The sequence below is a fragment of the Polyodon spathula genome, chromosome 5, assembly GCF_017654505.1.
Source record: "Polyodon spathula isolate WHYD16114869_AA chromosome 5, ASM1765450v1, whole genome shotgun sequence".
In the NCBI taxonomy this organism is placed as follows: Eukaryota; Metazoa; Chordata; class Actinopteri; order Acipenseriformes; family Polyodontidae; genus Polyodon; species Polyodon spathula.
In genome coordinates, this window is record NC_054538.1 from 65,580,476 (window position 1) to 65,602,640 (window position 22,165).

Consider the following 22,165-nt stretch of genomic DNA (forward strand, 5'->3'; position numbering starts at 1 on the left):
GTGAACTTCCTTTCCAGTTTAAGCTTTCTTGCAGAGAGCTGCAGGCTTTCCTCAAGGACTTCTCTGTACTTTGCTTCATTAATTTTCCCTTCTATCCTGACAAGTGCCCCAGTCCCTGCCAATGAGAAACATCCCCATAACATGATGCTGCCACCACCATGCTTCACAGTAGGGATGGTGTTCTTTGGGTGATGCGCTGTGTTGGGTTTCCGCCAAACATAACGCTTTCCATTTAGGCCAAAAAGTTCCATTTTAGTTTCATCAGACCACAAAACTTTTTACCACATGGCTACAGAATCTCCCAAGTGTATTTTTTGCATACTTCAAACAGGATTCAAGGTGGGCTTTCTTGAGTAATGGCTTCCTTCTTGCCACCCTACCATATAGGCCAGATTTGTGGAGTGCTTGGGATATTGTTGTCACATGCAAACTTTGACCAGTCTTGGCCATAAAAGCCTGTAGCTCTTGCAAAGTTGCCATTGACCTCTTAGCAGCCTCTCTGATCATTTCTCCTTCTTGCTCGGTCATCCAGTCTGGAGGGACGGCCTGATCTAGGCAGGGTCTTGGTGGTGCCATACACCTTCCACTTCTTAATAATTGTCTTGACCGTGCTTCAAGGGATATTAAGGCCTTTGATATTGTTTTATACCCATCCCCTGATCTGTTCCTTTCAACAACTTTGTCCCGGAGTTCTTTTGAAAGTGCCTTGGTGCTCATGGTTGAGTCTTTGCCTTGAAATGCACTACCCAGCAGAGGGAACCTACAGGAACTTCTGAATTTATCCTGAAATCATGTGAATCACTACAATTTAACACAGGTGGAGGCCACTTAACTTGGTGTGTGATTTTGAAGGCGATTGGTTACACCTGAGCTAATTTAGGATTGCTATTACAAGGGGGGTGGACACTTATCCAACCAAGCTATTTCCGTTTTTATTTTTAATTAATTTTCTACAAATTTCTAGAATATTTTTTTCGGACAGTATAAACTCCCACACTATAAACTGGCATTCAAAATGTCCCCTAATCACCAGTACAAAAATCAAAACCAACAAGCGTGTATGCAGTTTAAAATCTTTATTAAGACACTCATTACACTAAAATATGTATTAAAATATATGAATGTAATAAAAAGATGTAACAAAATGGAATAAAATACTGCAAACTGTCACGTATCCGACTGCAATGGGACCAGAGTAAGGGCGGATATGTAAAAAGGCGGATAAATGAATCCTGTTTTAAATACCATTATACACAGCTCTAACAATTACTGTACTATATTATTATTATTTTGAGATTCAGCTTTTATTACAGAGTTCCCCTTAAGCACTTGTTTAGAAAGATACAGGGTACAATGCTTGTGACAGGGTAGCCTTCTGCCACGTGGATGCGTGCATTCGCTGCCGAGTGACAGGCAGGAGATCGAAACGGAGGTTGAAGTTGATATGCCTTGCAGACAAACAGGATTTATTTACATATTGTAGTGCTAAGCTGCACGGTTTCCAGGACATAATGAGACAGACAACAGTTGTGGTTCAAACAGTAGGAAACAGCTGTGCTTATTATTTTTTTTTCGCTTTTAGTGAACAGTGGCTCTCATTCCTCTCCTCTCATTTGCAAACTCAACCTCTCAACTCTCTCTCTCTCTCTCTCTCTCTCTCTCTCTCTCTCTCTCTCTCTCTCTCTCTCAATTCTCCCGCTGCCAGATCCCGCTTATCTCTTTTAAACTGTCATAAGGGCTGCCAGCGATACAGAATGTAATAGGTTATGAATTTGAAGTGATTAGACAATTAAATGATGACATATTTTATACAAAACTTTCGACTGACCCTACAGTGCAGTTTACTAGGGCAATACATGACAAACAAACTATTTTTGGATATTGGTGAATTAACAAAAAAAATATGAATTTATGAAAGTGAACTTTCCTACAAAACCAGTGTTCTATATACCCTTCCTAAAATTCATAAGAATTTGGAGAAACCCCGCTATTGCCCTGCTCAATGGGTAATTAGTGTTGGTGTGATTTGTATGTGGGAATGGGTTTACGTGTCTATTTGAAGTTGATTTGTGTAACTGAACTATTGTTTACAGACGGGCGCTCGATTGAGACTTGCTGCCTGCTAGGTTTGGTTGATTGACTGTGCTGGTCCTCAATCAGCAGGTGGACGGGTCTTGAGCGAGTGTCCGTCAGTTCAAAAACATCCGCGGGAGATGGCTCGGGGCTGCTGCAAGGCCATGAGACTCAGCGCTACAGAGGTCTGGAATCCCGCTGGAGACTGCTGACTACTGCATGGGTTAACCAAGGTCAGGGTTCCATCATTCACGCAAGAAGAAACTGCAGCCGCCGGCGGTCGTGTGTATACCGGGGCAGGGTAGGAACAGAGCTTAGTTTCAGGCAACAACAGCCTCCAGTGTAGAGAGAATTGGATTCCAGTGGGATCTCCTGTTTAGGGAAGTAGCGCTAGCTGTTTTAATGGCACCTTTTATTTGTAGTTTTTTGTACCGTTTTATTTTGCATCCTTTGTACAGCTTGCTGTATTAATCCTCTGTGTGTTACCATCGTTGGTAATGTCACATGACCAACTTTATTTACTTTCTGTTTGTTGCGAATAAATCCTGCGCACCTGGGCTAGCGTTTCAACTCCACCTCCATTGTGTCTCTCTGTGTGCTTAATCAGCGGCTACTCACACACGTGACAAGAGCAAGACCCTGTCACCCTCTCCCATCGTACACACGTGACATGTTAGATATGATCAATATGTTGAAGACTATAGGTGACATTGAAGCTGATTTCTTATTAGCAACGCTCGATGAGGTCAGCTTATTCACTAATATACCAAAACAAGGGGGCACAGAAGCGATTGGCCATTTAAGAAAAAACCTCGAAACCAATTTACCTACTGCTGAATGTACTCAAGAATTGACGGAATTAGTTTTGGATTATAATTAGTTTTTTATTTAAAGAATGATTATTATTCTTCCATGGTGGGCAGCACCATGGAAACTAATTACACTAATTTATTAATTTATACATGGGACTATTTGAAGACCTTTACGTTTAGGATCCTGTGCGTAACCCTTTTGCACATTACATAAGGTTCTGGTGTGGTTGGCAGAAGGTTTGAAAAGCTATAGATTCTTTATTATTATTATTATTATTATTGTTATTATTTTTTTATTTTAATTTTTTTTTATTTTAGAGTGACCAACTATTATTTTTATTTATTTTTCCTCCTCACCACAGCAGGTCGCCACACAGCACAGATGTTCTGAGGGCTTGTGATCGTCCTACAATCTCACAAGCCTGAAGCCAGAATCGCTTTTATGCCGAGCAATCCAGAGCAGAGGTGGGCGGGCTACCGATCCCGGAGAACAGAGACCAGCCCTGCTTCTTATCCACTCTGAAGGTGCTAGGTGCCTGGCCAGTAGGGGTCGCTGTTGTGCGATGAGGAGTTTCTCCACCCCAGGAGCATCAGAGCCAGGTCTTTGAAGTCTGACGTAGTTTGAAACTGCAAATAACTTTTCTTCACGATGGGCTGCTATGAACAGTCTCCCTGGATTTCAGGGTCCTTGTGTTTGTTTTCTTTCTCTTTTATAAACCATTAGCAGGCTAAAGACTTTAAAAATGTCTTAAATTTATAGGTGTGAGGCAACCAGGGTTATCCTGTAAAGCAGGGAATTCTACATTAACATAGACAACAAACACTATTTCGTAAAAAGCTATACTTTGAAAAGGTCAGTCAGTTCTTTGTCTGCAAAAGCACAGGCAGCTCAATCTTCCCCTAGTCAAGACTGTGTCGTCTCCTCTCTGTCCTATATGTTTTTATTAAAGCTTTACTTTTTTATTCTTTTGCTTTACTTTTTATTGTTTTGGGAAATAAATACTGTCTTTACATTTTATATTTTCAGTAAAATGTTCCAGCATGTGAAAGTGAAGTGTTTCAGGCAGCTGCCACAGAAACAGCCAGTTTTCTATTTCTGAAAACTGCCAAAGCAATTGGTACCTTTTGCTCACAGATTGCTTCTGGCTGTTGATAAAATCTACTGTCAGGGTACAGGCAAAGTGCAGTAGCAAAATTCCCACAGAGCATCGATATTTGGTTGTCTAAGGGAAATACCCAAGCATATGCAATAGCAATGGTTCATAACACAGATTTATTGCACGGCATAGTGCTATAACATCAACTTAATTCAAATCGCTGCACTACGGGACCCTTACTAGAAGACGTCACTGGGTCGGGCAGTAAAGTCATTCTGAAAGTGCTTCTGATTTAATACTACAGTGCATGGAGAGAGTTACACTACTTAACTTTCCTCAGACCACTAAATTATGGATAGTACTTGAGGGTTGAAGGGGAAAACTTTTAAAGGAGTTAGGGTTAGGGTTTTTTTTTGGGGGGGGGAGATAAGTTTCAGTTTAGCACATGGTATTTACCACTTAATATTTTAACTCTTTATTCATGTCCGTAGAAAATACTTTGTTATTTTAAGCAATATATACACTGTGCTCCCTCGCTATAACACGGGTCTTGGGGGACACACAATATGAGCGTTATAACTGAAGAGCGTTATAAACGGGAGGGACACATAACACACATCTGACTAAAATCCTAAATAAAATAACTCCTTCTCTACAATGCACGTATAGTGAAGTAAAAAGGTAATTCTGAATTAACCATGCATAAAGAAAAGGGAACATTCCCACCTCGTGGATAGTTTCAATTAGCAGTTTTTAAACTATAAATAGTTCAGTTCGAATCGACAGACAAGCAAACCAAGTGCGAGGATGAGGACCTGTGCGGTTCTGTACAGTGCAAATAAGTAGCTTTTTCTTTGCCACATTCAGATTCCAGATTAATCAAAAAAGATTAGGAACAGGATCCAAGTTTTACTGTGTATGACTTTGAGCTACAGGCTTGTCAAATTCAGGTCCCACATGCCAATTATAAACAATGCATAATGGTTTCAACACAGCATACTGAACAAGACATTGCATGGATCAACTGAATGTCAGCCAACATTGGTTCTGGAATCAGTTTGTTGGAAAAATTGAATTAGTTCTACTGCTACAGTCCTGTGCCATCTCCCCCACATACAGCTGAAGCATTAATGATCCCAGCTAGCCCTGTTATCAAAAATATACTATTCATACCAACAGGAATCAGATCGCTATTTCTAACCATTGTCTTTCAGACGTGCTGCCAGTTTCTTACTTCTGTTATTTGCTGTACATACTTAGTATCTCATCAATTAACTACCATCTATAAATGCTACAGATGTCTGAATCATGTTTTCTTCAGGGAGTTAGCAAAGGTCTTGAAGACATTTTACACAGAAGCTTTAAGATGTAACCCAGTGCTGTTGTGTCACCCTGTCCCTCCACTGAGTTGTTTGTGAACATGTCCTTACCTTGTCTCACAGCTAATGTGGTAGTGTAGACCAGGAACAGAAGGATGTAGTTAAGAAAACTTTGAAAGACAGGAGTGTTGGCTTGGAAATCATCTGCCAAGTACTTGCTTGTCAGGCTTATGCCACAAATCAGCAGTGACAGAACCTGGCCCAGAGCCAGAGATAGCAACAGCTCCCTGTGAAAGAGACAAGCAATAAAACTGCCATTAGAGAACGGCCAATGGCATGCAACAAATCATTTAGGTGATGAAAAAAAAATCAACAGCATTGTTAAAAGGTTCCTGCCTTGACATTTCACACAGCAAGGAATATCGTCAATGGAGGTCTGAGGCTATAGCTCTGGGATTAGATTTCTAACCTCTTTCCTCCTTATTGTTGCAGTAAATAAAAAAAAACAAAAAACAAAAGACAATTAGAAATCATGAATCAGCCTACCACTTAATTAAACTGTAAATGTTTTGGCAGCTATTGGCTCTTCCTTACCTGAATAGACAAAAAGGAAAAATAAATAAAAAAGGGGGTGTTTGATTTTTGTTTTGTTTTGATGGCTATACCAATGGCTATACCATTGACAGGGCACCCCATTCCTGTCTGATATCTTGTCTGATGTCTTTTTGATTTTAAACAGCTTCAGCAGTATACAAATAAGATGTACAGCCTGATAGCTTTCTTACTTTTATGCAAACTTAATTTCCTAGATTTCCATTACATGAGAGTTGATGTTAAAACTGCATGCTGATTTGAACACGGCTCTCGCCAAGATAAGCACCAACTAAGACGCAGCTTTACAGTAAACTAGTGTGGTCCATCTGCATCTCCATCTATTTGCGTTTCTTTCCATTTGATGATGTAGATATACTTCTGCCTGGTGTTGATGGCTGAAGTTTAATGCTGGCTCCAGGGATCAGCTTATTATGCCTCCCCAGAACATCGGCACACACAACGGCTGCGATGCTGGCTCCGGGGAACAACCACAGTGCAGTCTCCCCAGTGCATCAGCATGACAACTGTCTGGATTGAGCTAAGTAGGGTACATCTCTGGGGTCTTCAAGTGGGCACCTTCCATTTGGTGTTTCGTCGACTAGCCCACGTTTCTTAAAGAGGGCTCAACAGTGATTCTGGGGTCCCAGCATCACGCCCCTCCGCCCCCCACTCAACTCAGCCCAGCTCAGGCCACTGAACCCGACATCTCTGAGAAACCAGGTTGCAGAGTGTGCCACAAATCCTCAGCAACCCACCTCCACTGGGTAAACCCGGACTCTCCATCCTCGCTGTTCCGCTTCAGCAACTAATTGAGCATAACAAAGTTTCTTCCTCTCATACGCTTCATCCACAGCATCCTCACGGCACTGTTAACTCTACCAAATGAACAAGGCGTGCTTATTCAGACCACAAGACAAAGTCTGGTTAAAGGTCAGTGGTGGCAATCTCACATGGAAAAATAAGCCATTGACCAACATCTGCCAGCATTTTCCAGTCTCTAGCAGCTTCCAGTTGTCCTAGGTGAGGCTTGGTTTTAACACCTTTTCTTGGTGGTTGCTCTCCTAGATGGATGAATACTGTCTTTTGTGTGTAATGCTGTGATGGAACTGGTGGCAACTTATTGGTCATGTTATGCTTGTCTTCCAATGCTAAGGCCAAACATCGTAGCACCTGGTCGTGGCGCCAAGTAAACCATCCTTCGCTAAGGCCCACCTTACATCCTGTCAAAATGTGCCTTAATGTTGCAGGTGATGAACACAAAGGACACGAGGGATCCTCACCCACCCAGAGGTTTAGGTTCTGTGGTGATGGGAGAACATTATATGTTGATCTGATGAAGAAACTGATCCTGCTCTATTCCATTGTCCACAGGTCTTGCCAGCTGATCTTGCGTTGTTCCACACTCTCCCATCTCATCCATTCTCTCTGCTTGGCTTGGGAAACGGCCTTTACACACCTCATCCTCTCCTCCTGCTTTTGCACCTCGTTGACCGTCAGCTTCCTCCATTGAGCTGGGGCTGCTTTGAGCCCTGTAGGAGGAGCTGAAATGAGACCAAGACCTTAGCATCTTCCACAGCTTTCTTTGCCACCCACTTTTCCAGTTTTCAACACAGGTGCTGCCTCCCTGACGCATCTGTCGCGTGAATCAACTAGTGTCATTTCCAGTCGGACTTTGGCGCATTTAAACTCCTCGGTTAGAGCAGAGATTGGTAGCTGCAGTATTCCTTTACCATAAAGTCCCACTCTGCTGAGACAGCGTGAAACTCCCAACCATTCCCTGACGTATGAACTGATTAAAGCTTCCAGCTTCTCAACTGTTGTCAAGGAAACCTCATACACAGTGGCCACAGCAATCTTGGCAATAGACCAAACTGAAAGCATCAGTTTCAGTTTGCCCGATAAAGCACTGCTGTCTATGCTCTTCAACCCTTCCACTGCTTGTTGTCTAACTTCTCCCACACGAACTGTGTCCTTTAGATCCCCGTCGTACCATCTCCCAAGACTTTTCACTGGCTTCTCGGACACTGTAGGTATTGCCTCACCATTAATGTAGAACCTTTTATCTACTATGTTACCTTTAATTATAGAGATGCTCCTTGATTTAGTGGGCTTGAATTGCATTCATGCCCATTCAATGTTATTGGTTAATTTGCCGAATAACCGATTAGTGCAGGCTACTGTTGTAGTCATGGTTGTCATGTCATCCATGTATGCTCAAATTGGTGGTAGTCACATTCCAGAAGGCAAGCGTTCTCCCAGTAAGCATGCAAATGACCCAATTGCTAACATCACTCAATAACTGTTTAGATGATAAACAGAGACAATCATACAGGTGACTAACTAACACAAAACTTTTAACTGAAACTATGTAAGTGGGTGGTGTAATTAATGTTGAACATCCTTACAAAGAAATAAAGTAACTTGCTTTAGGGTTAATAAAATGGCCCTAAATCCCTCTGCCTCCACTAAATGTCTATCGCAAATCAAACCAGACTGTATCCCGTCAAGAATCCCTTGACTATCACTCTCTCCACCTCCTTCTGCTAAAAACCTAGGTGATGCTCTCGACCCCCCTCTCTCTCTTAACACATCTCTTCCCATACACGCACTGACCGCTTCTTGCTTAGCAACATCTACCTAATCTATCCTTTTCTCACTACATTCCACTCAACTCATGGTCCAAGCTCTTGTACTCTCCAGCTTGGACTACTGTAACTCTCTCCTTGTTAGTCTCCCTGCTTAAGCTATCTGCCCCCTTCAGCTCCTTCAAAATTCTGCTGCTCCTCTTGCATTCTCTCAACCTCGCTACTCTCATGCTACCCCACTGCTTCACGCCGTGCACTGACTACCCATCTCTGTTCGCATTCAATTCAAGACCCTTGTTATTGTCTACCTCTCTCTTCACCACACTGCCCATTCCTACCTCCAATCCCTCCTGTCTCCCTAACCCCCTCTTTCCCTCTCCGCTCCTCCTCTACTGGTCGTGCATTCCCTCCACTCTCCATATTGCATTTTAGTAGTATAATCTGCAATATAAACTATACATTATGCAGTGTAACCCTGTAGTGTCCTATAACACCTGCAAGTCGCCTTGGATAAAGGCGTCTGCCAAATAAATAAATATGAACAACAATGCAAAGAAAAAACGCAGAACACAAAACGTTTCTGTATGAAATCAGATATGGTTGTTCTTATATCATTACATAACTGACGGTTTTATAACACCTTGTCACAGGATGGCTTGAGCAGTGACGTCAGACCCGGAAGGTCACAGGACACAGAGAGGATTGGAGCGTGATGAAAATGCGCTGTTGAGCGTTTATTGTAAAATATAGCAATTGTTATTTCTTTTTTAAACTATTTTTCTCCTCTCCACTCTGAACACCCAACCCCGAGTGAGTGAAACATTCATCCTTTTATGCAGCTGTACCGAGACTCGATTGCTAATCAATCATTCAATTGGAATCTCAGTACATCTGTACGTGAACTACTTTGTGCGCTTCCCGTGCTTCCAACAAATACCCCTTTTAATCTGCATGTGAAGTGATTACGCCATCCTCGTGTCTAAATACAAATATACATTTTATAACATAACCCCACATTATATCCTGTGCACCAAATACATATATACCAACATTAATACACCACACACAACATGTAAACATAAAATACACACTGGGGTGGCGCACACTGCCACACACCTCTAAAACAACTTTTGCCAATCCTCTCACCAACAGTACTGCTAAGCCTTAAAGTTCTCACGCACCACATTTTCCTAGGTAAAAACAGTTACAATGAGCAGCGGATTGGCAAGTCTCTAAAAATGATCCCCCAATGTCCTTATTTTTTTTAAGTTACCACCGCAATGAACAAAGACTGAAAGAATGGCACCTGTACTTGTTCTGTCAGGCTTAAGTAGGTTAGGGTAGGTTTAGAAAGATATTTACATGTTGTTCCGAGAGCCAGAAAGAGTCACAACATGGAGTTAATTTAATGTTTAATGATATATCTGAAATTGGGCAACATTTTCAATGCTCTATAGTGCCTAGAATGGGGGGGGGCCTTGGTAAACTGTTTTAAACATTAATGGCTACATTCCCATCTTTGCTTCCAAGAGAGGTAGCAGTATTGTTTTCAGAACCTAAGCTAACAGCCGAAGCACAAGGGCCAGAGATGGCTGTGGCAGTGCATCAGAGTCCCAGATTGAGAAGTCAACAACCTGCTGCAAAGACTAGTTCAGGTACCTTTTACACCAACATTTCAAAAAGTGGGGGGTCGGGACCCAAATATGGGTCGCCAAACAATCTAAAAAGTTGAATTAAATCTAATATGGAATGCAAGCTTAATAAAGCGAGTAAAATCCTCAGGCAAGTTTTCTATTCAGCTGGATGAGTCAACTGATATTTCTGGGTGTGTAATACTTCTGTTATTTGTACGCTACACATGGGAAGTCAGGACATGTCTGATGAACTTCATAACGTTTTAAGAGCAGCAGTTAACTAGGTTGTGAACTACATTAAGACCACTGCTTTAAATGCATGTTGCTTCTAGCCTTTGTACTGTGAATTAGGACAGCCATTGAACAGCTTTAATCTATTTGAGCTTCGAGAAGAGGTACGTTCCTTCCTCACTGAAAAAACAGCACCCCCTTGCTGATTTTACTGATGATAATAATGTTCTTCTTTCACTGGCATACCTTGCAGATTTATTCACTCATCTAAACAAATTACACTTAGCAATGCAGGGAAAAGGTGGTCATATTTTTGAGCAGCACTGCAAAATTGAGGCATTCAAAGTAAAGCTGCAACTGTGGCAAAAACAAATGACAGAAGGCCAGTATGAAATGTCCCCAATTCTGTCTGAATTTATTGAAAAGAACGAGGAGTTTGATGTCTCCATTACCAAACGGGCAACTGACCCACATTTAAAAGCCCTTTAAGATAAGTTTCGGGACTACTTTGATGAGTACGGCTCGGTTGCTGATCCTTTTGCAGTGGATGTAGCAAATCTCTCATCCATACCAACAGGAGTCACAGCTCATCAGACCCAGTACAGTTTTGATATATATTTGTTTTCTAGAATGTAAATATTTAATATGGTTTCCCTGGGAAGGATTTTTTTGTAATTTATTTTTAAAAGATATATATATATATATATATATATATCTATATATATATATATATATTATATATATATATATATATATATCATATTATATTATAACCTCTTGTTTTACCACTACTTTTTGAATTACCCTGTTTTAAAAACCTACTTAGATTATATCAACAATAGCAGTATTAAAACAGCAGAAGACAAAAAAGAGAGCCAGCCACAAAAAAAATATTTGTGGGTTAAATGCCAGCAGTGGCTCTCCCATCTGAAGCAACAGAAAAAAAACGTAAATAAATTAATGAAGCACAACACTTGCAGAACAGCGTACAGTTTCCAAACATAATTTAGCTCCTGGTTCTGCATTCATTGGGGTATTTATTTTATCATACTGCATCTGGTCCAGCAGCCAAACAAAAGCAACCAGACCCAAACTGAGCCATCTGTCACATACAGAGGCATGTCAATACTTTGTGTTCTCCTGGGATAAACACTTGAGGATACGGTTATTAAAAAAATATATTATGTTTAGTTCAACGTTAACCGATTGTGTGCTTCCTCTATTGTATTCCAGGGCCCTCTCATTGTTTCCCTCTCCCATTGCTAACAAAAGAAAGATTTCTGTTTCCCTCTATAGAGTTTATTATTACCCAACAAGCCAAAACCTTTATGAAACTTACTTGACAGCGCATTGCTGTCCCCAAATGGATCACTGTTTTCAGGCTAGAGTTATTCTTGCAAGGCTGTATATTCTCACAAAAAAGTTAGTGGAAACTGTACTTCCCTATTGTAAGTTACACATACCACTAGCAATTAGCTATTTATCCAGTAAGAGTCGACAGGTCATTCTTATTATTGCACATTGCACATTACTGAAGGCATCATTATTGAAGTAACTGTGACCAATTGTCAATGTTACTGTACTTTACACTGTACATAATGTGCCTACTGTATAAGCAACCTACTTTTTCAAGGTACCACCTGATTGACTGAGCTGTTGAAGGACACATCTCAGAAACTGTGTGAATGTTTTTGGTGAACTTTGAGAAATTCTTTGATTCCGTTCCCCTCATGAGATCATCTGGAATTGCAAATAGATGTATTCCGAATCTTAATGAACGTTACATAGTGTCAGACTGCTTATCATTTTGAAATCAAATGTTGTTAATCTGTTACATGGTGTTAGGGTGTAGCCCATCCAAAAATAATTTCAATAACTTTAATGTACAACACAATAAACAACACACAGTACAGAACACAAGTATTTTTTTTTTCATGCTAGTCATGGACAAGGTGTTTATAATGCAGAGGAGGCCTTCCATGAAAAGTATCCAGGCAGTCCAAAGCCAAGCGACACAGTAGTGTGCCAGGCCAGTGGCAGAGCTCAATTGGAATATGTTAAGAATGTTTACTGTGTGTATGGTAATTTAAAAAAAAAATTTAAAAAATAATAATAAAAAATCTGTCTATGCCTAGCTAAATTGATATAATTAGAATTATCTAACAGTTTCTGAGAAAGGCAATACAGGCTACTCCTTAGTAAAGTAACATTATGTTATTTTGCTTATGTCCTTAGGAGACCACCACAGCTTAGGTTTTTAGTATGCCAAACAGAACAGTTTTACTCCTCAATTAGGACTATGAACAAAAAAATGAATTTGATACTTTGAATGAACATTCCCCTATAGCTGGACAGTGCTTGCCCTTGAAGCTGTATAAATATCAATCAGAGAGAGGCTTGAGGTGATCCAAACAGTTAATAATGTGCATATGGGAATACTGATCCGAACAGTTACAAACATGCATATGGGAATACCGTGGCAATGATATGCCTACACATGAGCAGTGCTTGGATTTCCACATCCTCACATAGTCACTGTCAGCTTATACATCATTCTACCCAGCAAAAAGGCATTGATTCCATGCTGTTACTGTTTTCCTCAGCATGTATAGCCAGCGCTGCAGCAACTTGGAATCAATTGATTTTGACTTGATGAGAAAGCTCTATACCGAGCACAAAAACAATTTATCATCACACAGATAAGGCTGTACTTTCTTATACTGGGCAACAAGTTCACTGCACAGTGTGAAAGCTACAGTACTAGGACTCTTTTTAGAAGACAATATAGTCATGTGGGGAGGAAGCTTGACGTCAGTGCACCTGCAATTCAACAGCCTTCAGGTTAAATGGGGCCGAAGCAAAATATCCTTCTACTTGTCACAGCAGTGCTGCTGAACTTCCAATATCAATCATGAAATAGGTCAAACTAAATATATACGTGTTTTATCAAATTTAGAGTGTTTGAAAAGTATACATTACAAACAATCATATGACAATTACTTCAATGCATTTCACATGCAGCGGCTCCCACAACTGTTGACCAATGGTTGAGAAAGCATTAGTATGGCAGTAAATGCACAGGACAGCACTACACTTAATACCACGCTATAAAAAGTATTGTATCTGTCAATTAAGAATTGCGCAACACAGCAGCTTGTTGCAGGCTTCAAATCCATGCTCGGGCCTAAGCTGGGAGACATCCTCTAGGATTTGTTTAAGCCCTTGTGCTACATAATCAATTATCTGAATTAGCAAAGCCCTGAAAGTGACACAGTGGGGTTTCTGCATCCCACTAATGAAGATTTGCTTTACATGTCAGAATATGCTTCAGTTTGGAAATTTCCAGGAAAACAGGAATAAGACACCACAAAGCTTGCTGCTTACTGACTGCAAATTAGTCCAGTCTACTCCCTTAATACCACTACTGACACGCAGGTCCGTAGTAAATGAGCTCTAAGTGGACACTTTCTTTGATGAAAACCGAGAGAACAGGCACTAGAAATAAGCATGCCATTTAGGCTATACTAAAAAATAAAACCCTACAATGGACTGGAGTTCCATCTGGAGTTCCATTCTGATCTCACATAGAGGGCCGAATGGGGTGCAGATGCACCACCACACACATAAATGCAGCTACCTTACACGTTAAAGTTTGTTTTTTTGTTGTTGTTTTTTTTTTTATTAACCAAACACAGTTTTGAACTTGTGAAATGGTTTTTAAAATTCACATTTTGTTATACACCTTTTTTATTCTGCATATTTTGTAGTAAGTGCCTTTCGCTATAAAAAAAAATAAAAGGTAACTTAGCAAATATAAATAACAAAACAAAGAACGGTGCATTGTGCATTGCGTGGACTCAAACACAGATACTGTCTTTTCAATAAAAAAGCAGGTTTGCAGTGGTTAAAAAACAAATCTGTACAAATTTGGTCAATTTAAAAAAAAAAAAGTCAAATAAACATAGCCCTATCTTACTCCCCCACTACTTTTATAAAATATTCATCTTTACACCTTTTCTTACAACTCCCCTCCCCCCCTGTTCCTCAGCAATATTGGTTTTGTCTACAAGCACAAGCCTGTGTTGGTACTGTGAATATGAAAGACAAAATTGCCCCTGACAAATTACCATTTGCACTTTGAAGAAAGATTTCTCCCGTTTTCCCAGGTTAGATAAAGATGTCCTTGGTACCAAAATAAAAGTAATTAAAGTTCAATCACATGTAAGGATGTGTTAATTTTAAACTCGCTGGGGTGCATTTGGACTAAGGCTGCAAGTCGGGTGTGATTGGTTTGGTTTCATCTTTTGTTGGTATTGTTCGGTTTTGGAATTTTATGACCATGTCGGTTTCAGTTTGGATAAATCACAACCGTTGCATCCCTAATCTGCACCCCTTCCCATTGATGAAAGGTTAAAAACAGCAATGTGGTTTTCTTTCAGGTTACAAAATGGGTTTCTGGTTTTACAATGAAGAGATGCTCTGCAATTAACTGGGCACTGTGTAGGCATAAATGTTGGGCACTTTGGATACACTATGAGAAGTCCACTGTAAAACTGTGCTAGGACAAGGAAGTCTCCCCACAAAACAGTTTAAAAAAAGCAACAATTAAATTCCACTGTTGATGGTTGAGTTAACTGAACAGTTTGCAGTCTGCTGTGAAATAGACAGAAGTCACCACTGCATATTGTGGTTGGATAGGACACTTACCACTTATATCATCCTCATATAGACTGAGTCCATATAAACAAGAACACTCAGGACACACGCTGATTTAACTTCAACTGGACCAGTCACACATTTCTTGGTTTTGTTTTTGTCAATTATACAAGTGGCATTATAAAATGTATATTTCTTTTATTTTTTACACAATTCAGTTCAAAATGATATTGCCCTATGGGGCCCACTCAGTTGCAAAACTGACCGTAACATAACAGTCTGATTTTGATTATGTAATGCAAGAAGAATGGGTGCAAAAAGCCTTCTAACCCAATTTAGCAGTCACAGCATGTCAGCATCTATTCTCTTCTAGTACTAGTAATTCTCTTCCCAACTTTGGGAGGTGCACCTAGGTTTAAACATAGAAGCAAAAATCACGTATGACGCAGATTCCTTGTGGATGAAGAATTCCCATTACACATACCTTCTGTCTTTCAGGAATAATTAATTTATTGACGGGAAAATACAGATTTTTTACATGCCACAGCTTCACAATACTGTATTTTTCAGAAGTCATCCTCAGTCTGATGCAGACATAATAATAATCAGTATTTTAAAAACATTCCAAGTTTATTTTTTAAACAACTACTAAACTGTAAAATTGCTCCTGCCTGATATTCAAAATAAGCTACAATATGATGATTAAGACTCAACCAGTCCTTTTGTGCAGAAATGTTCAGCCTCTCTCAGTTTTAAATGCACTGTAATTAAGACAAACTTATATCAGAGAGGTTATATTCCATCATGATCTTCAGCACCTCATTTGTTTCTTATAACCTTGAGCAAATAGATTCAACCAATAGAACAAAACCGTCCATTTGCCTAGTAGTGGTGGCTAACTACTGTGTTTTTTAGATGTAAGAGAGACTAGTCTTTCAATAAACCTCAAACATGATAACAATTCCAAATATGTAAGTAATATTATTGAAATCAACAGGGAAATCTTTTTTATAGGAGAGTGGCACCTCTTAAAGTCATTACAGCTGTCAAAATAATTCCATAAATTTTCAATGACATGCACATCCATTCTCTATATAGTGTAGTTTTGAAAAAAAATCTATATAATTTAGCAAACATGTATTTTCATTTAAAACATGGTATCTGGGGGGGTCCCAGAGTGGCTCACTTGGTGAAAACATCAATGTGACAGAAATACAATGATTCTTGGTGGTAAATTTCCCTCCCGACCTGTGAGGGCGCTAAGCAGCGAGAACAGAGTTCTTTGGACAGGCTGGTCTGACAGTTCTTTCCCTGGGAAGTCGGCCAGTCTGGAAGAACGGAAGGGAAACAACAAGGCAGCCGCAGACTGGAGAGCTGCCTTGCACTTGTTTACCAAAGGGTCATGTGTGACAGCATAAAAGGGGACGGAGAATCGTAATCTGTTCCTTCACTTGGTTTAAAAACTATTGAACTGTAAGGACTGTGTGAGAGACGCCGGGAGAAATAATAAAAGAGACATTGGTAAGTGTTTTGTTTTGTTTTGTCTGTAATTGTCTTGTTGTGTATTACTAGATGGCTAAACATGATTCCGGAGCTGTTGCCAAGGGCCAGCACTAACCCGGAAGAGCACTGCACGATTGTCACTAAATAAACTGTATCACCCACCACGAGCACTACTGCAAGCACCCAGGTGACCGTGTTAGTATTATTGAGGGGCGGATGTTTGTATTTATTATTTTAGACTACAACCCATTATTTAGGCCGCAAAGTACACATTGTTGTGTATTGCCGGGGTCTTATTATTATTTGGTTGCCAGACCTGGATACAATAAAATACCTTTGCGGGTGGATTCTAACTCTCGTTTGTTTATTGCGCACTGCATCACTCCTGCACCTGTACACAATCAACCACTTTGCCACAATGACCACAGGGTCTACAGGGTGTCATACAGTCAGGGGAGCTTAAGTTTGCATCCTGGCTGTGCAAAGTTACTGGTCTTTCCTGGGGATTCCACAAGGAGAGTCTCACTAGCTCTGGCGCTTCCACTGGTTGGGGAGGCAAAATCAGCAGAGACGGTTTCTCCTCATCATGACAGCCTACTGGCCTGCCTGGTGAGCTCAGGAGGACACCTGAAGGGTGCCCTTTGTCCTCCAGAGGCAGGTAGGTCACTGACATCTGCAACTGGCTTGGTCATGGGATCTGAGCTTCAGTTCTCCTGAACTATTGAGGGGAATTGCTGAGATGGGGGAACGTAATAAGACATTCTAAACTGGGGAGAAATTCAGGGGTAAAATAATTGGCCATTGAGGGGAATTGCATGGGGGAACGTAATAAGACATTCTAAACTGGGGAGAAATTCAGGGGTAAAATAATTGGCCACACAAATTGAAAGCATTAAGACATTTAAAAATATATATAAATATATATATATATATATTATTTCACTATGTTATGAGAGCTCTGCTAGCAGACTTTCTTTTCTGATACTACACTTTTATGGTCTCCTTAACTGAAGAGTGAAATTGTCCTCGCCCTTTTAGGGTGTTCTTTCCTATTAGAAACCAATCAGCTGCTTCTCCTAATGACTGGCATGCTATGCAGCCCTTTATGAGCGATTGTAGAGACAGCTGCTACAGTGAAGTTCATTTTTTCCAATAACTTAGAGAAACAAATCACTGATATTGGGGCAGATATTTTCAGTTAAATGAATTAATAGTGCATGTCTAGACGGTGCTGGGAGTAACAATTCAATTTTCAGACGCAGTAATGGTTCCTTTTTCAGACTGCAACGACTGGCTAATGCATAACACGGAAATCAGAAAGTGCTTCAACAGTGCATGGGCACGCTTTTCATATAGTCTTGCTAAAAAATGCTCTCTATCTCTCTCTCTCTCTGCTTTATTGGCATGACTAAACAGAAGTATTGCCAAAGCAGTATTTTAAAAACATCATACCAAATGATTACAGAAAATGAATCTATATAAAAAAATACCAAAATATTTAAATATAAAACAGACACACATGTGCGTGTATATACACTGTGGTTAGAGCTTTTCACTTCGTCTCATCTCACTGACAGAGGGACAGAATCCGTGAAGGCAGTGCATTTCACAACACTGCCTGTTACACTAATAGGCTATAGTTTGAAAGGGTCATTAATAGCCACACAGTTACCTCTTAGGTGTATTGAATACAGGTTATTTTAAGTCACTGTATGATACTCATTGGTCATGACGGTTGACTGATAAATTAATTTACGACTATAACCACTCATGGCCATCAGAATGTATGTCTGGAATATGAATTGTATTGACGGTATTCTTATGAGTCAAGATACAAACGCTGACCTTCACCTTTTTCTACTGGCTGAGTTTGCTTCCTGATTAGCTGCGCATCTGGTGAGAAAGAAAAATAACAAGGGCCAGCAGGAACAGCCCCACCAACCTTGCCCCTTCCCGTCCCTTACATTTCGAATGCTTCCTATACGCTTGCTGAGAATTGCTCTGCGCCGGAATGCGAGGTCACATATGCCAATTGGCACAATGACACACGTTAAACTCTAATAACTTTAAATGAGTAGTCGATGCCAGGGGTTCCTAAACTGTGGTCTGCAGCCCAAAGGTGGATCCCGACACATTCCCAGGTGGGAGCAATTACATTTATGTATTTTTTTCTATTAATAGTGAAAAGCAGGAGCCGCTGGCAGATGTAACTGTAGACAAATAAAATGTAGCAAGGGAGTATTGGCAGAATGCTTGGGTTAGGGTTAGGGTTAGATAATTAAAATAATAAGAAAAATAATAACTTTTGACATTCAAATTTCACTGCAGATGTATTTATTTTCATAGGTTTTCTTTTGGTTAATTGGCACAGCTGCACTCTTTTTTGGGGGGAGGGGGATGGATGATGCAAGCCAACTGAATTTGACTTTGCAAGTTGAATTTGGTTGCATTTTGGGAGTACTGGAAAAAAAAGTAACTTCTGCAAGGCTCTCGTTTCCTTCTGTATTGTGCGCAATCGTCTTTTGTGTGCATGACAGTTCAGCGTGAGGTAATGGCTGGATGTTTTAGTTACACAGTGTTCAGAAATTAGGCCTCAAGTTATGTTTCTGTGCACACTGTAATGGTTTTACTCAAAGTGGTTCCTGTTCAGGTACTTATGAATGGGAATAAGAATCATGCACTTCTGTTTGATGACCAAGAAAAATAACTGTATTTCTAAAATGTTCAATTATGCTTAATTTAAAGGTTTGATAAAAAAAAAAAAAAAAGTCTGTTTAGTTTTTGCAATTTATTTTATTTACTATAAACTAAAGTGTTTCAATTTTGTTTTCACTCAGTGCATATTCTATGGGACTTCCACCTTTCACAGTATTTATTTAAAGGAATAAAGGACAGTTTAGATTAGGTTTATTTATAATGTTACAGGTTTAAACATATAAAACATTTTCCCAAGTAGTGCTAATAGTGGGCTGCAGTGCCTAATGCAGCTGAACAAGAAAAAGAAAGACGATTGACTCGCTTGTCGTTTGGCAGACGGAAGGAAGGTTTACAACTAAAGAAAAATAGACAAATAAGATTAAACAAATATAAAATGAATAACGTGGTCTAACCTGGTGTCTGTTAAAGTCAAGAACATCATAGCATGACACCCAGGCCAACAATCTGACAACAATGTCTTGCAAGTTTGCGTTCATAAAATGTTCAATAAGCAAAACTACTTTAGTCAAAATCCAAATCCAACCAGAAAAGATTGTTCAAGAGATAGCCAGGAAGAAAAGGAATTATTTTGGGAGTGTTATGTGGTCATTCACTCTCAATGGCTACATGGGTTCTGAACCACCCCTGAAGGCCAAGAGCACAGAACCAGGATCTGAGGCACAAAAATAAGGTGTAGTGTGCGGTCTTTCAAGCTCATTAAAATACACAGCAAAGCACATCCATTACAGTAAGAGAGTGGCACACTAAATCTCTGTAGATAAAAAGTGGCATGTACTCAGCTTTCAAGGCAAACAAATGATAGGGAGTGCATTTTAGTTCAAATACTGGTAATTACTTCATGGTGGCTGACACCTATAGCCAGTCACATCTTATGAATTGGTGACGTAAACAAAGGATGATTTGCTTAAACTGTCTTGTTTAAGAACAGTAATTATGTGAGTGAGTAAGTGCATTAAAAGGTCGCAACCTAAGTATAGTGCTACTTAGCGAGCACCATGTTATGTGGCCATACAGTATATAAAGTACACACATGCATTATGGCACAGCAGAGGGACCTCTACTGTAAGTTATTACGTGCAACTACATCCTGTTGAATATACAGTGCCTACAGAAAGTCTACACACCCTTTCAAAATTGTCACCTTTTCTTGCCTTATAGCCTGGAATTGAAATGTATTAAAATAGTTTTTTTTCATTGATCTACACATCCTACCCCACAACTTCCAAGTGAAAAAAACATGCTGGATTTTTTTTAGAAAATCAATTAAAAATAAATAGCTTACTTGGATAAGTGTCCTTCCCCCTTGGAATGGCAATCCTAAATTAGCTCAGGTGAAACCAAACATCTTCAAAATCACATACCAAGTTAATTGGCCTCCACCTGTGTTAAATTGTAGTGATTCACATGATTTCAGGAAAAATTCAGCAGTTCCTGTAGGTTCCCTCTGCTGGGTAGTGAATTGCAAAGCAAACACTCAACCATGAGCACCAAGGAGCTTTCAAAAGAACTCCAAGACAAAGTTGTAGAAGGGCACAGATCAGGGGATAGGTATAAAAAAAATATCAAAGGCCTTGAATATCCCTTGGAGCATGGTCAAAACGATTATTAAGAAGTGGAAGGTGTATGGCACCACCAAGACCCTGCCTAAATCAGGCCGTCCCTCCAAACATGGATAACTGAGAAAGAAGGAGACTGATCAGAAGGGCTACCAAGAGGCCAATGGCAACTTTGAAAGAGTTACAGGCTTATGGCCAAGACTGGTCACAGTGTGCATGTGATAACAATATCCCAAGCACTCCACAAATCTGGCCTATATGGTAGGGTGGCAAGAAGGAAGCCATTACTCAAGAAAGCCCACCTTGAATCCTGTTTGAAGTATGCAAAAAAACACCATGTGTAGCCTAGCCATTCTGTAGCCATGTGGCAAAAAGTTTTGTGGTCTGACGAAACTAAAATGAAACTTTTTGGCCTAAATGCAAAGTGTTATGTTTGGTGCAAACCCAACACAGCGCATCACCCAAAGAGCACCATCCCTACTGTGAAGCATGGTGGTGGCAGCATCATGTTATGGGGATGTTTCTACATCAGCAGGGACTGGGGCACTTCTCTGGATAGAAGGGAAAATTAATGGAGCAAAGTACAGAAAAGTCCTTGAGGAAAACCTGCTGCCCTCTGCAAGAAAGCTGAAATTGGTACAGAAGCTACACTGAGTGGCCCAGTCACAGCCTCTCAATGCTCTCCAAAGAAGTTGACAGAGCTTGAACAGTTCTGTAAAGAAGAATGGTCAAATATTGCCAAATCTAGGTGTGCAAAGTTGGTAGAGACCTATTCCAACAGACTCACAGCTGTAAATGCTGCCAAAGGTGCTTCCACCAAGCATGAACTCAGGAGGGGTGGAGACTTATCCAATTATGATCTTTCAGTTTTGTATTTTTAATATATAATTTTTTTTGTCAATAAAAACTTTTTTCCCCTTAACAGTGTGGAGTATGGTGTATAGAGAAGTGGAAAAAAATCCTCCTTTAAATGCATGAAACGCCAAGGCACTGACTCAACAAAATGTGAAAAAAGTTCAAGGGGGTGTAGACTTTCTATAGGCACTGTATGTATATAGTGCATCTCTACTGTATAATACATTTTGCACACCCCTCAGTGTCAACAGAGCAACAACATTAAAATACACACACACACACACAAACCTATCTGGGCAAACTTATTATTTATAAGATTCTACTGTTTTCTAAAATCCCTGGCCAGATGGAAATAACATTTGCTGCTATGAACTCACTGGAGAAAAAGAAGCAGGCATTCTTTTAGCTGCAACACTGATGTCTGTGTTGGTTACAGAACAAGCAAGGGCTAAACAAGTGTTGAATCCGTAAAAAATCAAATGTTTGAGTGCAGTTAGGCATACTTTTGTAACAGGGCTGCGACCTTAAACTA

At 40.0% G+C, this 22,165-nt stretch overlaps 1 protein-coding gene across 1 annotated transcript in view; it reads right to left on the minus strand.

Moving 5' to 3' along the window:
* The window catches only part of LOC121316173 (solute carrier family 35 member F1-like), a 104,045-nt gene that overhangs the window by 56,287 nt on the left and 25,593 nt on the right, over positions 1-22,165 (minus strand). Inside the window, exon 2 of the mRNA XM_041251039.1 lies at positions 5,413-5,588. Coding sequence (XP_041106973.1) covers positions 5,413-5,588 — 176 coding nt within the window. The remainder of the gene's footprint in view (positions 1-5,412; positions 5,589-22,165) is intronic.